The sequence below is a fragment of the Macrobrachium nipponense genome, chromosome 14, assembly GCF_015104395.2.
Source record: "Macrobrachium nipponense isolate FS-2020 chromosome 14, ASM1510439v2, whole genome shotgun sequence".
NCBI lineage: Eukaryota > Metazoa > Arthropoda > Malacostraca > Decapoda > Palaemonidae > Macrobrachium > Macrobrachium nipponense.
This window is the reverse complement of record NC_087207.1, coordinates 25,300,205-25,317,528: the sequence shown is the minus strand read 5'-3', so window position 1 is coordinate 25,317,528 and position 17,324 is coordinate 25,300,205. Positions and strand designations below refer to the sequence as shown.

At 41.6% G+C, this 17,324-nt stretch overlaps 2 protein-coding genes across 2 annotated transcripts in view; one reads left to right on the top strand and one right to left on the bottom strand.

Annotated features, from left to right (window-relative positions):
* Window positions 1-17,324, bottom strand: part of LOC135226408 (uncharacterized) — a 70,064-nt gene that overhangs the window by 27,336 nt on the left and 25,404 nt on the right.
* Window positions 458-7,099, top strand: LOC135226177 (interaptin-like). Its single transcript, XM_064265621.1, has 2 exons — window positions 458-623; window positions 4,659-7,099. Exons 1-2 carry the CDS (start codon window positions 458-460, stop codon window positions 7,097-7,099), a joined length of 2,607 nt encoding a protein of 868 aa, XP_064121691.1.

Genomic DNA, 17,324 nt, shown 5'->3' with positions numbered 1-17,324 from the left:
CATAGCGTAACTATCTAAAGCCCGGGACGCAGTGTTACCATGGGCAAACACCACAGGCGGGTGGGCAGATGGAAAAAACAGAGTATAATTAGCTTCTAGCCACGTCAATAAAAATGTAATCCTTTCGGGCCAGCCCTAGGAGAGCTGGTAATTAGCTCAGTGGTCTGGTTAAACTAAGATATCTACGGGCTGCTCTATGAGCAAGAGCCTGTGCTGGCATAAAGCCAGCTTAATCTCAAACAACAACTAAGATAGACTCTCTTTTCTCTCCAGGACCAATGGCATTTTCCGGGCTGTCAATTCCAAAGGCCACCGTCTGTCGGGAATTCGAGAACAAAAACGGGAATGCATCAAGTCACGGAGAGCGAACTCAAGTACTTATAAGATCGTCGCATGGTCAGCCATTAGCGGCAAAACGAATATAATGGCTCTTTAGCATCGAAGCGTTTTTGTCGAGATGTTGCAAGAGATTCACAAGAAGGTCACGATAATGCTAAGCTGTTTAGAAAGCTCCTTGGGTGGAGGAAATGGAAGTAGCAGGGATACGCTGGAAGCTGCATCGATATGCAGTAAATGTAAATGCAGAAAATGCAGTAAGTGTGCATTTACTGCACCGGTATATGGTAAATGTGCGTAGCTTTCTAAGTAGTCAGTTGCAGAGGTCGAAAACTAGGTATATTTACTGCAGCAAATGCAGTAAGTGCGCACATTTACTGTATTTACTGCATTTACTGCACCGGTATACAGTAAATGTGCCTAGCTCTCTAAGGAGTCAGTTGCAGAGGTCGTAAGCTAGGCCCATTTGCTGCATATTGGTGCAGTAAATGAGCACATTTACTGCACCGATATACTAGAGTAAATGTGCCTATATAGCTTTCTAAGTATTCAGTTGCAGTTGCCCTTTATCCCTCACACCGTTGGACTGTGGAACAGGTCCAAGCGAAGATGAAACGCACAACTAACCAAAGACAATCCTCCTTGTATTTTAATAAATCATTTACATTTCTATCTATTTATCCACTCATTTCTTTCCCAACAACTGATCTCTTCATTTCCTATTGCCTTCTTTCATTTCTTTCAAATGATCACGACATTCTTTGGAAGCTAGACTTTCAAGTTAATGGCACCAGAACATTGGTCTATCTTGAAAATAATACTTATCAATGATATTAATAATAATAAAAAAATCTAAAGGCATTAGCATTGTAACCTAAATTACCAAGGCGTTCGATGAGAGCTTTCCCATAACCTAGATGAACGTCGCTATTAAATTGCATGAAAATGGAGAGATGAGAAGCCATTTTTAAGGAACGCGCACGACAATCTCACACCACGACTGAGAGGCACCGGACCTTCAATAACAGAAGGTTGGTTAATAGTCATCACAGAGGTTCAATTAGCGACGAATGCCACCCGATGATAGCCCATTGTCTTTCTGGGTCAGTTGCTCAGCAACTAAAACACCAAAAGAAGAATGACGGCCGTGAAAATAGCCAGAGGAGGTTTCAAAACCGCGACACGACACGGCAGCCTTGAACTTTCCCGGGTGACTCGAGATTGTTCGAGACGGTTCGAATAGAAAACGGTATATCTAGACGCGGGAGAACTGTGTTATTTCGGGGATTAAAAAAAAATAATACTTAGTTTCTATTCCTTTTCTGCGGTCTTTAGGCAACTAGCTTTAACTTCTAAAAAAAAAATGTACATGCGGTAATGCTGACAGCATAGTTCATGATTTGTTATACTTCATGATGGATATAAAACAATTTCTGATTAAGAATAATTCACTCAGATAAGACATAGCAATGTACTCTTTCCTCGTCATTATTATTTTCCTTAGATATATCCTAAGTTCCACCTCTCCTGATTATATTGTACACTAACAATAAACAAAAATAACACGTTCAAAGAACGGAGAGAAGAAAACTGTAAAAAAAGGATAAAAAATAAAATGTAGAATAAAAACTATATAATCATTGTTATCAATAGAAGAGTACGCCATGTCTGAAAATACAGGCGATGGTTATTTAAATGGCGCACCCATCCACCCACCCACCCACACCACACACACACATATATATATATATTATATATATATGGGTGTGTGTGTTTATATATATATACATATGTAATACACACACACACGCACACACACACACACACACACACACACACATATATATACATATATATATGGGTGTGTGTGTGTATTACATATGTATATATATAGATATATATTATATATTATTTATTTATTATATATAAATAATATACATAACATATATATATATAAAATATATATATATATATATATATATTTATAAAAGCTTCCAACATATAAATAAATAAATATATACACATAAATGCACACACACACACACACACACACATATATATATATATATATATATATATATATATATATATATATATATATATATATATGTGTGTGTGTGTGTGTGTGTGTGTGTGTTTGTGTGTATGTTTGTGTATGTATATATAGTATATATATATATATATATATATATATATATATATATATATCTATAAGCGAATACCACAGGAAAATGATAGTCAGAAATCCAAGCGCTCTCGTCTTTACTAAGACAATGTCTTAGTAAAGATGAAAGCCCTTGGATTTCTGACTATCATTTTCCTGTGGTATTCGCTTATTTAATGAAGTCACGTGCATCTACTGTGATTTTTTAAAGCATATATATATATATATATATATATATATATATATATATATATATATACTACTATTCATTTATATATATTGAAGCTTTTATAATATAAACAAATATATATATATGTGTGTGTGTTTGTGTGTGTATACATGAATATAACCTGTTACGTGCGTTGATCTTGACCATTTCAGGAAAAACTTCGCCCAATTTCAATTAGAGCTCCAAGTGCTACTCTAGGAACAACTCACCTAGCGCAGTTGTGTCATAAACGCAGTTGCAAACTTGATTAATTTATAAGTGGTGAAATTAAAGGTTACCGGGGAAAATGTCATTTACGGGAATGCCGAAAAACAAATGAATAAAATGTAAAAAGAGATCGTGGTGTTTTGCGTAATAGATTTGTTGTTGTTGTTGAAAGGATTGTCTGGGTTTAGTAACTACATTGACATTATTATTATTATTATTATTATTATTATTATTATTATTATTATTATGAACCAAGGAACACCTATAACGAGGCTATAATATCGAGAATGAAAAGCCACAGTAGTGTTAAAATATTCAAAATATTTTGAACTCTGTGCATAAATATTTTACCTATACTGGGGGCTTTTAATTTTCAATAATAATAATAATAATAATAATAATAATAATAATAATAATAATAATAATAATAATAATAAAATAATCTATTTTACAATAATTTATTACATTACAGGTATTCTGGTGTTAGAGAGAGAGAGAGAGAGAGAGAGAGAGAGAGAGAGAGAGAGAGAGCGCTTGGAGCCAGTTGCTTTGTATCTTAGTTTTTGAAATTAAAATAAAACTGGTTGATAACATCTTGCGATGGTGATTATCATTCCAGGAGTTTATTTATATTATTATTGTTATTATTATTGTCATTATTATTATTATTATTAAGAAGACGAAGCCACTTTGCATAAAACAGTGTGTACGCAAGAGAGGTAAAAAAAGCTTATAGTACTCAGGCAAGTGTGGATATTGTCGATTAACCATATTTTTTTATCATTTTATCTTGTGTATCTAAATTGTATACGTTATTGTCTATTCTTCGTATATTCCATGAGCGGAAAATAAAATTTATTATCATTATTATTATTATGACACCAAAACACAGAGCTATAAATATGGCATTGAAATAATGTATACGTGTTAACAAGCAACGAATAACTCAATGCAATTTGCAACGAGGACTCGCAACACGTAAGATGAAAGGCTATAATTAACGCAAACCAGGAAATAAATGACAAATTGTTCTGTTACTGTAAAAAACGAAAGCTGCATCTATAACATTTCTCTCGATAAAACCTGCGTTTTTAAATAGCCCCTGAAAGAACCCAGTCAATTGATAAATTACATTTAGTGATACGTACCCACCAGGCTTTATCTGCATTATTAAATATTTACGATTCAAAAATAATTTTTCGTGTTATTTCCCATATTATAATTCCCTCGTTATCTTCAGAAGTATTCAAGATTCAACTTCCACAACTCCCTCCTCCCCCACCCCGACGACGACTTCTTCGAGAGGGGACTCCTGCATGAAGCCAGCCAGCTCCTCCGGCTTTTCAAAGCCGCGGGATTCCGTGAAGAATCAGAGACTCAAGAATCCCGGCGAAGGCTCCGAAGAAACCGAAAGCGACTGAAGACGAACCGGAGCTGGTGGCAGAATCTGAAACTACGATGCGCGTCAGGTTTCTTGACTCGGCATAACCATGCTGTCACAAACTTTGAAAGCGTTTATTATGGTTTTATTGCAATTGCACGAATTTGGATGCTGGGCCCGAACATTGCTTCCCAGCATAGCTATTGTTCATACTTTGTTGACTCTGTTCTTCGGAACAGAGTTTATGGTTTCGACACGATTTTACAAGTTGTTTGGATGCTGGTCCGGAAGATTGCTTGCCAGCATATATATTCTTTATAGATTGTTGACTCTGTTCTTAGGAACAGAGTTTACCCTTGGAAATGCCGGAGGAGGAGATGGACTAGAAAAAATAAAATGCTTGACCGATATCAACGACGACCCGCAACATCAATTACTGGCCATGAAAGAGTTTTACGAAGAGAACATCCGGCAACTCAAAGACGAGCATCGACAAGATGTTCAGAAACTCGAGAACAAGAATTCTCGTTTGTTGGCGGCACTGCAGGACAAAAACAAGTACCTCAGACAGGCCAAGAAGGACGCCAAAGCCAGGAAAGCGACCCCGTCGCATCCTGAAACACTGCAGGCGGCCGATAACGAAGAGCTGGTTCTCGGTCTCAAGAAGGAGATGGAAAGACTCGCCCAGGAGAACATCGAATTGAGGAGGCAGAGAGAGCAGGAGCACGACCGGTACGAAGAGACAATTCGCTGTCTGAAGAGCGAAATGCAGATCTTGGCTGACGACAGTCACAGAGCGAAGAGAGAAATGGAGGACCGGCAAAGCGGTCTCGTGGATGAACTGAGTCGTCTCCAAGAAGGAAATGTGGAAAAAGATAAGAAGATCGACCTCCTCGAGAAGAAACTGCATCTCCTCCAAGACGACAATGGCCGACATCTGGAAAAGAAACAACGGGAGGAGACTCAGGCTCTCGAGAACAAGTGCTCCCGTTTGTTGAAGGCGATCCAGGACAAAAACACCTACCTCAGAAAGGCTAAGAAGGACATCCAGAAATTGAAGAGAGAAATTGACGAGAAGCAAGTTGTTCTCATGGAGGAGTTAAATCGTCTCCAGATTGAAAACAGGGAAAAGGAGATGAAACTTGATATCCTTCTGAATCTTCTCCAGAATGGAGACGATGACAAGGAGATGAAGATTGATCTCCTTGAGAAGGAATTGAATCGTCTCCAGAGTGGCAACGATGAAAAGGAGATGAAGATTGATCTCCTTGAGAAGGAAAGGAATCGTCTTCAGAGTGGAAATGATGAAAAGGAGATGAAGATTGATCTCCTTGAGAAAGAACTGAGTCGTCTCCAGAATGGAAACGACGAAAAGGAGATGAAGATTGCTCTCCTTGAAAAAGAGAAGATGGAGGAATGCAGAAAAGTGGTGCTTCTGGAAACATCTGTAGCAAATCTGGAGCACCACTTACAGACACTGGTGAGGAGCATGCAGACGCAGGAGAGAGAAGGCGTAGCCATGGAAGAAGAAATAGTTGGCCTGAAAGAAGACGTAGCAAGACTGGAGGAAGAAAAGAGGCAACTGGAGAGCTCTCTGGCCTCATCTCGTTTGGAATTGGACAAACTATTTACCCAGTGGAAACGTCCAACTGCCAATCCCAATGAAGAGGAACAGGAAGAGGACAGAGAACCTGCCCGTACAGCCAAGGAGGACCAAGGCACACCACTATATAGAAGACTGTTGGGCGAAATAAGAAATTTGAAAGGAGGACAGAAGCTACTCAGGAAACAGTTGCTCGAAGGGCAAGAAAAATACGAGGAACTGCAGAGTATTGTACTCAGCCTCCAAAACAAAGGAGTAAAGAGAAGGGACTCGTTCCAAAAGATAATTGATAGTTTCTCAAGCTGCGAGAGCAAAAGTCGAAGATTGGACGAGTTCCCTAGGCCAGATAGTATATCCTGCGAATGCGGACCCACTTGTGAAGGTCTAAGTATTTTGACAGAAGCCAACTTTGAAGAATGGCTCAGAGCACAAAACATTGAGATTGAGCACACAATAATGGCGAGGGAAGGAGACATTTTCTTTATGGTGAAGAAGAGACGAGAAGGACCTGACCTGAGGAAAACGCAAGAAAAAAAGACGAGAGACAAAATACTTCAAGACAAGTTAATGGTGAGACTTAGAGAGGAGATGAAAAAGAGGTTTAGAGAGATGGAGGAGAGTCTTGAAGAGGAGATACGGAAGATAATTAAAGAGGAGATTGAGAAAGTAAACAGAGAGGTGATTGAAAAGATGATTAAAGAGAAGATCCAAGAGATGTTTCCAGAGCCACTGAAAGAGGTCATAGAGGAGGTACCTGACAAGAATATAGATGAAACACTTCAGGAGACACAAGTGGTACCTGGCAAGGAGATAGATGAGATGCCTAAACATGATGTAGAGGTACCGGGCAAGGAGATGGAAATAATGACAGAGGAGGAGAAGAAAAAGAAGAAGAAAAAGAAGAAACTTAGGAAGATATGGAAGATACTGAAAATGCAGTGGAAGAGACTGAAGATGTGTAGGAACGTAAGAAAAAGACAGAGGGAGGAGCGGGCTGAAAGGAGGGCGGAAATCAAGAGGAAATTAGCACTTGAGAAGTTCCTAGAAAAATATCGACCCTCAAGGACTGAAAGGAAAGGTAAAAAACAAGTGCAGACCACTCAGCTGCAGGCACTCAAGAATGGATGGTGGGCAACTTTTCAACGAAAAGTTGCCATCATCTTCTCATGGTTCCCATGAGAAGATGATGGCAGACTACTCGACTGATTGTGCAGCCAAGAGTCCTGGAGAAGCATGGTAGCTACCTCTTGGGCAGCCAGCTCCGGGCTGGAAGCGTTTCATCAAAGGGTCAGCTGTTCCCCCCAACAATTGTCCCCTTGGTGTAACACCTCTGGCCTAAGAGTTGACCATTTGCCCAAAAATGCTTCTGGAGAAGCATGGTGGGTAGCTACTCCTGGGCAGCCAGTTCTGGGCTGGAAGTGTTTCATCAATGGGGCAGCTGTTCCCCCCAACAGTTGTCCCCTTGGTGTAACACCTCTGGCGTAAGAGTTGACCATTTGCCCAAAAATGCTTCTGGAGAAGCATGGTGGGTAGCTACTCCTGGGCAGCCAGTTCTGGGCTGGAAGCGTTTCATCAATGGGTCAGCTGTTCCCCCCAACAGTTGTCCCCTTGGTGTAATACCTCTGGCCTAAGAGTTGACCATTTGCCCAAAAGTGCTTCTGGAGAAGCATAGCAGCTACCTCTTGGGCAGCCAGCTCTGGGCTGGAAGTGTTTCATCAATGGGTCAGCTGTTCCCCCCAACAGTTGTCCCCTTGGTGTAACACCTCTGGCCTAAGAGTTGACCATTTGCCCAAAAATGCTTCTGGAGAAGCGTGGTAGCTACTCCTGGGCAGCCAGTTCTGGGCTGGAAGCGTTTCATCAATGGGTCAGCTGTTCCCCCCAACAGTTGTCCCCTTGGTGTTACTCCTCTGGCCTAAGAGTTGACCATTTGCCCAAAAATGCTTCTGAAGGAGCGTAGTAGCTACCTCTTGGGCAGCCAGCTCTGGGCTGGAAGTGTTTCATCAATGGGTCAGCTGTTCCCCCAACAGTTGTCCCCTTGGTGTAATACCTCTGGCCTAAGAGTTGACCATTTGCCCAAAAATCCCCATGGAGGAGCGTGGTAGCTAGCTCTCTAGGCTGCAAGACCTAACCTAATCTCTGGTTGAAGAGGTGACTATTTGGCCATGAGTGCTTCTAAGGAGCATGCTGGCCAGCCCGCTCTTGGCTACAGGTGTTTCATCAAGGTGCCAATTGTTCCCACCAACAAATGTTCACTTGTTAAAGCACCTCTGAACAAGAGTTGGCCATTTGGCCAGCATGCTTCTTCAGAAAAACTCTTGGGCAAGTGGTTAACTCTTTAGCCAAAAGTACTTTACCAAGAGGACAATTGTTGATTGGGAACAATTGGCCACCTTGATGAAACAGCTGCAGCCCACAGCTGGCTGTCCAGTATGCTTCAGAAGCTCTCTTGGCCAAATGGTCAACCCTTGGGCCAAAGATGGTTTACCAATGTAAAAGTACTTTACCAAGAGGACAATTCTTGATGAAACACCTGCAGGCCACAGCTGGCTGCCCATTATGCTTCGGAAGCTCTCTTGGCCAAATGGTCAACTCTTGGGCCAGAGATGGTTTACCAAGGTGACAGCTATTGGTGGGAACAATTGCCCCTTGATGAAACACCTGCAGCCCACAGCTGGCTGCCTATTATGCTTCGGAAGCTCTCTTGGCCAAATGGTCAACTCCTGGGCCAGAGATGGTTTACCAATGTCACAGTTGTTGGTGGAAACAATTGCCCATTAATGAAACACCTGCAACCAAGAGTGAGCTGGCCAGCATGCTTCTGAATAAGCACTCTTGACCAACTGGTCAATGCTTGGGCCTTGGGCCAGAGGTACTTTACTACGAGGACAATTGTTAGTGGGAAGTTTGCCCCCTTTATGAAACTCGTGCACCCAGCTTTTCCTGCAGGAGTTTCATAAAGGGGGCAACTGTTCCCACCAACAATTGCCCTCGTAGTAAAGTACCTCTGGCCCAAGGCCCAAGCATTGACCAGTTGGTCAAGAGTGCTTATTCAGAAGCATGCTGGCCAGCTCACTCTTGGTTGCAGGTGTTTCATTAAGGGGCAATTGTTTCCACCAACAACTGTGACATTGGTAAACCATCTCTGGCCCAAGAGTTGACCATTTGGCCAAGAGAGCTTCCGAAGCATAATAGGCAGCCAGCTGTGGGCTGCAGGTGTTTCATCAAGGGGCAATTGTTCCCACCAATAACTGTCACCTTGGTAAACCATCTCTGGCCCAAGAGTTGACCATTTGGCCTAGAGAGCTTCCGAAGCATAATGGGCAGCCAGCTGTGGCCTGCAGGTGTTTCATCAAGAATTGTCCTCTTGGTAAAGTACTTTTGGCTCAAGAGTTGACTACTTGGCCAAGAGTACTTCAGAAGAAGCATGCTGACCAGCCAGCTCTTGGCTGCAGGTGTTTCATCAAGGGGCAATTGTTCCCACCAACAATAATTATCCCCTTGGTAAAGCATCTCTGGCCCAAGGGTTGACTATTTGTCCAGGAGTGCTTCTGAAGAAGCATGCTGGCCAGCCAGCTCTTTGCTACGGGTGTTTCATTAAGGCGGGCAACTGTTCTCACCAAGAATTGCTCTTTGGTAAAGCTCCTATAACCCAAGCATTGACCATTTGGCCAAAAGAGCTTTTGAAGAAGCATGCTGGCCAGCCAGCACTTTGCTAGCGTGTTTCATTAAGGGGCCAACTGTTCCCACCAATAATTGTCCCATTGGTAAAGAATCTCTGGCCCAAGAGTTGACCATTTGGCCTAGAGAGCTCCTGAAAAAAAAGCATTCTGGGCCGCCAGCTCTTTGCTATGGGTGTTTCATTCAGTGGCCAATTGTTCCCACCAGAATGGAAGGTATCAAAACTGATGTTTTTTTCGGTTGATGAAATCTCTCTCTCTCTCTCTCTCTCTCTCTCTCTCTCTCTCTCTCTCTCTCTCTCCATTATACCTCGTTTTTAAGTTAATATTATAAGATAACTATAGTGCAATATTATCTAGCCCAGTTATACTACAGCTCTTCCTCTCTCTCTCTCCTAAAGCTTTTCGAAATAATGTGTGTGCGCCCGAGAGAGAGAGAGAGAGAGAGAGAGAGAGAGAGAGAGAGAGAGAGAGAGAGATAGTAGAAATGGGCTAGAAAACATTACACTATAATTTTCTTAAACTATTACTTTAAAAATGGAGTATAATCTTTTTCTGTCATCATGCCATGTTTCGAGTATTAGAGGAAAGCTGAAATGGCGTTTGATCAGTCTGAAATATGTGTTTTAAAAAAACGCGGCTGAAGGATTTCTTGCAGGTTTAAAGTGGTAATATAGAAATGAAGGGATGATTTACCAAAATATTAATAAGGATCAAGTCTTTGGTGATAATAAAGAGAGTAATTCTCTCTCTCTCTCTCTCTCTCTCTCTCTCTCTCTCTCTCTCTCTCTCTCTCTTAGGGTGGCTTCAGCAAAAAACTAAGCCAATGGTCAGGACTGTTGGTTTTCCTGTGAGAATTGAAACGTTCCCATTTGATGTAATAGCCACAAAAGACCTCTCTTCACTCCACAAAAGACCTCACTTCATTCCAAAAAAGACCTCTCTTCACTCCAAATAGACCTCTAAAGACCTATTCACTCCACAAAAGACCTCTCTTCACTCACAGCCTCACTCCACAAAAGACCTTTTCTCTTCACTCCACACGACCTCTCTTCACTCACAAAAGGAACCTCTTCACTCCACAAAAGACCTCTTCACTTCCCCCCACAAAAGACCTTCTCTTCACTCCACAAAAGACCTATTCTCTCACCAAAAGGACCTCTCTTCACTTCACAAAAGACCTTCCACTCCACAAAAGACCTCTCTCACTCCAGTCATCCACAAAAGACCTCTCACTTCCACTCCACAAAAGACTTCTCTTCACTCCACAAAAGACCTATTCACTCCACAAAAGACCTCTCTTCACTCCACAAAAGACCTCTCTTCACTCCACAAAAGACCTCACTCACAAAAGACCTCTCCACTCACTCACAAAAGACCTTCACCCCACAAAAGACCTCTCACTCCACAAAAGACCTCTTCACTCACAAAAAGACATCCACTCCACCAAAAGACCTCTTCACTCCACAAAAGACCTCTCTCACTCCACAAAAGACTTCTCTTCACTCAAAAGACCTCTTCACTCCACAAAAGACCTCTCTTCACTCACACAGACCTCTCTTCACTCCACAAAAGACCTCTACTCTCACTCCACAAAAGACCTCTTCACTCACAAAAGACCTCTTCATCAGACTCTCTTCACTCCACAAAAGACCTCTTCATCACAAAAGACCTCTCACTCCAACAAAAGACCGCTCTCACTCCCAAAGATCTCTTCACTCCACAAAATACCTCTCTTCCTCCACAAAGATCTCTTCACCCACAAAAGACCTCTCTCACTCCACAAAGGACCTCTTCACTCCACAAAAGAACCTCTCTTCACTCCACAAAAGACCTCTTCACTCACAAAAGACCTCTCTTCATCACAATAAGACCTCTTCTTCACTCCACCAAAGACCTCTTCACTCACAAAAAGACCTCTCTGCACGACACAAAAGATCTCTCGTCACTCCACAAAAGAACTCTCTTCACTCCACAAAAGGACCTCTCACTCCACAAAAAGAACTTTCACTCCACAAAAGACCTCTCTGAACTCCACAAAAAGATTTCTCACTCGACAAAGACCTCCCCTTCACTCCACAAAAGACCTCTTCACTCCACCAAAAAAGACCTCTCTTCACTCCCACAAAAGATCTCTTCACTCCACAAAAGACTCGCTTCACTCCACAAAGACCTCTTCCACTCCCACAAAAGACCTCTTCACTCAAAAAAAGACCTCTTATTCCACAAAAGACTTCTCTTCACTACACAAAAAGACCTCTTCACTCAAACAAAAAGACCTCTTCATTCCAACAAAAGACCTTTCTCTCATCCACAATAAGACCTCTCAAAAAGACCTCTTTACTCCACAAAAGACCGCTCTTCAGCTCCACAAAAGACCTCTTCACTCCACAAAAAGACCTCTTCAAACTCCACAAAAGACCTCTCTTCACTCCACAAAAGACTCTCTTCAACTTCCAACAAAAGACCTTTTCACTCCCACAAAACCCAAGACTCTTTCACTCCCAAAACCAAAAGACCTCTTCAACTCCACAAAAGACCTCTCTTCACGTCCACAAAAGACCTCTTTCACAAAAACCACACAAAATTACCTTTTCTTCCACCTCCACAAAGACCTCTTCTTTCCTTCCACAAAGATTTCTCTTCACTCCACAAATCCTTCTCCTTCACTCCACAAAAAGATCTCTTCACTCCAAAACCAAAAGTAACTCCTTCCATTCCACTCCACAGAAGACCTCTTCACTCCTTTTTCAAAAACCTTCTCTTCACTCCAAACAAAAGAAACCTCTTCCCACTGTCCAAAGGACCGCTGTTCAGTCCATCCAAAGATTCCTCGAATCTTCACTCCAACAAAAGAACCTCTTCAACTCAGAAAAGAACCTCATCTTCCTTTTTCTTCACAAACTTCCAAAATAAATAAAGCCCTCTCTTGCACTCCACGAAAAGCTCAAAAAGATACCTTCGAGGCCTCGCAAATATCCTTCCTTCACTTGCCAGCCCCTCCCGTTCCACTCCACAAAACAAAAGAAACCCATCTCTTCTCTTCCAACAAATACCACAAAAGATCTCCTTCAACGATTCCGACAAAAAGAAGAACCGTCCCATTCTTACTCCACAAAAGAACCTTACTTCACTTCCACCAAAAGACCTTTTTTCTCTTTCCACTCCACTAAAAAGACCTCTTCCACTCCCACAAAAGACCTCCATGTCTTAAAAAAAACTTCAACAAAAGAACCTCCCTTCAAGTCCAGAAAAGACCTCTTCAGCATCGCAAAAGACCTCCCTTCACTTCCTCAAACAAAAGACCTTCTCTTCAACACACTCCACAAAAGAGAACCTCTTCTCTCTTTTCTCTGACCCCTTCCTTCATATCCACAAAAGAACTTCTCTTCAAAAACTCCACGAAAAACCTTTTCGAACTCCACAAAAGAAAGTCTCTTCTCCTTTCCACAAAAGGACCTCTCTTCACGTCCTCCACAAAAGACCTCTTTCAGTCGGCAAAAAGACCACTTCCGCTTCTCTGACTTCTCTTTACACTCCACAAAAGACCTCTTCACTCCCATAAAAGACCCTCTTGACTTCCAACAAAAAAGAAACCTATCTCTTCACTCTCCACAAAGACCTTCTTGTGTCAAAAAGTTCCTCTTCCACTCCACAAAAGGACCTTCTTCTTCTAACCTCCAACAAAAATACCTCTTCCTTCCCATTCCACAAAAGCCTACTTTTTTTTTCTTCTTTCACTCCACCAAAAAGATTACTCGCTTTTTCAACAACTCCAACAAAAAGACCTCTCTTCACTCCAACTCCAACTAAAGACCTGTTCTTATCCTCCTCTTCTGAATCCGTTCAATCTTCACTCCAGTCAAAAAGAACCTCTTCCTTCTACTCCAAACAAAAGAACCTGAATTCCCCCCCGCTCCCAAAAGAACCTTCTTCCCATTCACCTCCCCCCCTACTGAAAACCTTCCCCCCCCTTCCACCCCCCCCCTCCACCCATCCCGCCCACCCCCCCCCTGTTCCTTCACTCCTCAAAACGAACCTTCTCTTCACTCCGAACTAAAAGACCTTCTTCCGCCCGTCCGCCCCAAAATCCGTTCCTCTCTTGAATACCTACTCCCGAAAGAACATGCCTTCATACTCCTTTCCGCGGTCCCTCCTCTTCACGTCCAGACAAAAGACCCACCAAATCTTCACCTCTCAAAGACCTCCTTCAAAAAGTCCACCCAAACCCGAGCTTCTATACTTCCCAGCCCCCTCCATAACACTCGCTCTTCCATTCAAACTCCAACAGAAAAGACATCTCTTCACTCCAACAAAAGACCTCTCCTTCACTCCACAAAAGACCTCTCTTCAATGCGCACAAAAGACCTCCTCTTCACTCCAAAAAGGCCTCTTCTCACTCCACAAAAGGACCTCTTCCTTCACTCCAACAAAAAGACCTCTCTTCCTCCACAAAGACCTCCTCCTTCACTCCAAAAACGAAGACCTCTTCTTCAACTCCACAAAAGAAAAATACCTCTTCACTTCCACAAAAGCCTCCTTCATCCAAACAAAGACCTCTCTTCACTCCACAAAGGAAACCTCTCCTTCACTGTCAACCAAAAGATCCTTCTTCACTCCACAAAAGACCTCTTCTTCAATCCAGCAAAGACCTCCTCGTCACTCACAAAGACCTCCTTCACTCCACCCAAGACCTCTTCACTTCCCCCACAAAAGACCTCGTCTTCACTCCCAAAAGACCTCTCTTCACTTCAATCCAAGACCTCCTTCACCTCCCAAAGACCCTCTCTTTCACTCACAAAAAGACCTCCTCTTCACTACAAACCAAAAGACCTTCGTTTTCCATCCACAAAAGACCGTCCTTCCCTCCACAAAAGACCTCTTCTTCACTCCACAAAATACCTCTCTTCACTCAAAAAAGACCTCTTCACTCAAACAAAAGACCTCTCTTCACTCCCACAAAAGACCTCTTCTCACTCCACAAAAGACCTCTCGTTCACTCAAAACAAAGACCTCTTCACTCCACAGAAAAGACCTCGTCTTTCACTCCACAAAAGAACCTCTCTTCAACTCACAAAACCTACATCTTCCACTCCACAAAAGACCTCTCTTCACTCCACAAAAAGCCTCTCTTCACTCCACAAAAGACCTCTCTTCACTCAACAAAAGAAACCTCTTCTTCATCCACAAAAGACCTCTTTCACTCACCAAGACCTCTCGTCCCACTCCACAAAAGAGACAGCCTCTCTTCACTCCACAAAAGACCTCTTCACTCCACAAAAGACCTCACTTCACTCAACAAAGACCTCTCTTCACTCCACAAAAAGACCTCTCTTCACTCACAGACCAAAAAGACCTCTCTTCACTCACAAAAGACCTCTCTTCTTCACTCCACAAAAGACCTCTCTTCACTCCACAAAAAGACCTCTCTTCACTCCTCGATCGTTTTCTTCACACTTTTTTTTTTGGGATGCAGATAGTAAGGTCTTTGGTGCCCAATTATTATTATTATTATTATTATTATTATTATTAAGATAAACCCAATTCATATAGAAGTAGCCCACCACAGGGCCATTGACTCGAAAGACAAGTCTTCCAAAAAATATTATGGTGTTCATTCGAAAAAAAGTATCAGAAGGTATTGGGAAACACACCGACAGATAACATCAGTCTTTAGAAACACCGTTGAAAAAAATGCGCTACATCGTCTTCACCCGTTCGGGATCTTACAGTAACACACACACACACACACACACACACACACACACACATATATATATATATATATATATTGTATATATATATATATATTATAATATATCTATATATATATATATTATGGTATATCGTATATGTTATATATATATGTATATATGTATGTATATGTATATGTATATGTATATGTATATGTATATATATATATATATATATCTATAGATATATATATATATAGTATATATTTGTGTGTGTGTGTGTGTGTTACCGCACGCAAATAAGGAACTTACAGGTGAAAAATAAGTAATGAAATCGTATGTCAGCAAGAAAAACGATAAGGATTCTGAACAGACGAAACTGTGACGAAAGATAAAGCTGGTGGAGTTGGACAGCTTAATGGGAAGGAAGCGAAAGGAGTGGATGAATTATAAAGGCAAAGGACAGATGACAAATTTTAGAAGCGTAAAAAAAAAAAAAAATAAAGACAATGCAGCTGGAGGTTGGAGGTCATGCTTAAAAAGGACGTTTGCCATTCCTATAGTAGATTCACATCAACTGTGCATCTGATGTTTAGGCCAGTCCCTTACGATGCTCCTGATTAGCTGTTGATAAGCCAGTCACAGGGCTGGGAACTCTCAGTCTCTGGAGAGAGAGAGAGTTCACATAGGCAGGATGTATGTTCCACCTCCTGAGGCATAAGTCTTTCAAAAGTATCCCTCAGGAGAGGTGGAACATACATCATACCTATGTGAACTCTCTCTCGAGAGAGAGACTGAGAGTTTCCAGCCCTGTGACTAGCTTATCAACAGCCAATCAGGAGCGTCGTCAGGGACTGGCCTAGACATCAGATGCACGGTTGATGTGAATCTACTATGGTATTATTTAAAGAGAATGTTTTTCGTAAAGACTTTTTAACATTCAACTGATGATGAGAAACTGCGTCACTTGATTTAGAATTGCACTGAAAGATGAGCATCATCTTTCTGATGATTTTCATTATTTTCCTGAAAGCATAAATTATCTCCAGTGGTGCTGAACAGATCCATCACGAGGACACCATTATTTCCCCCCGCCCCCCAATGAAGCAGCATCACAGACGTAGTACTAATGACAGTACAGTTGTTCGCCTCTATCAATTGTACGCGAAGTTATTTCACTCGATATTCACTGTTTATTTGGTATCTCCCGAGGAGTAATTTATCCCCACAATCGCCACCTTTTTTTGATGGCTTCCGAATCTCGTCTCAAATTCCGCCGTTCATTTTTTTTTTTTTTTTACTCTCCCTTCAAATGACTACTTGATTCTGATGTTCTTCCATCAATAATTGTAGTCACATTTAGGGCTCGTGAGTTTTTAACAAGAATTCGCGTTAAATTTGGGGAGATTAAAAATGTAAAAACCAGAAAAATGTCAAAAGCTTCATTGTTACAAGACAATGGTTACCGGCTCAGGAGCTACACAGCCCATCGACACCTATACCGCTGGAGTTGAACCTCGCCTGAGAGTAACTTGACCGTAACTTAGATCACTGTCGCCAGCTGTATTGCATATTTTCGCTTACTCGGGGAGTAAGCCTTCAAACTTCTTTGTTGTTATTATTTTAGTTGGTCTTGTTGGGGGATAGGAAAGGTCTATGGAAAAGCCTAAAAAGGTCCGAAAAAGGTGCCTGGCGTTGAGTTAAAGATACAGGAATTTTAGGATAGGACACTTATAATTTATTCATTAGAATGAAAATATAAACCAATAAATAACGTTCATATTAAACAGTACAGAACAATTAGTTCTAATAAAATACAGCGTATTTATTTTAATTTGCATTAGTGAAACAATGCTCTATTTGACTGTAGAGTTTAACACGTTTTAATTTCCATTAACTTAGGAATATAATGTTTACAATATATGCATGAGGGGAAAATCTTGCACTAGTCCCAAGTAAGCTGGAGGTCGAATCACGCCTTGTTTCTGTCTCTTCCTCCAGAATTGTAGCTCACGGATAAATCTCAATATCTGA

What these genes read in the sequence shown, in the direction of transcription:
- LOC135226177 (XM_064265621.1), top strand. Translation starts at nt 458, where the DNA reads ATGTTGCAAGAGATTCACAAGAAGGTCACGATAATGCTAAGCTGTTTA. An exon ending in ATTTACTGCACCGGTATATG is followed by an intron (nt 624 to 4,658) that starts GTAAATGTGCGT and finishes CTCTGTTCTTAG; the next exon opens with GAACAGAGTTTACCCTTGGA.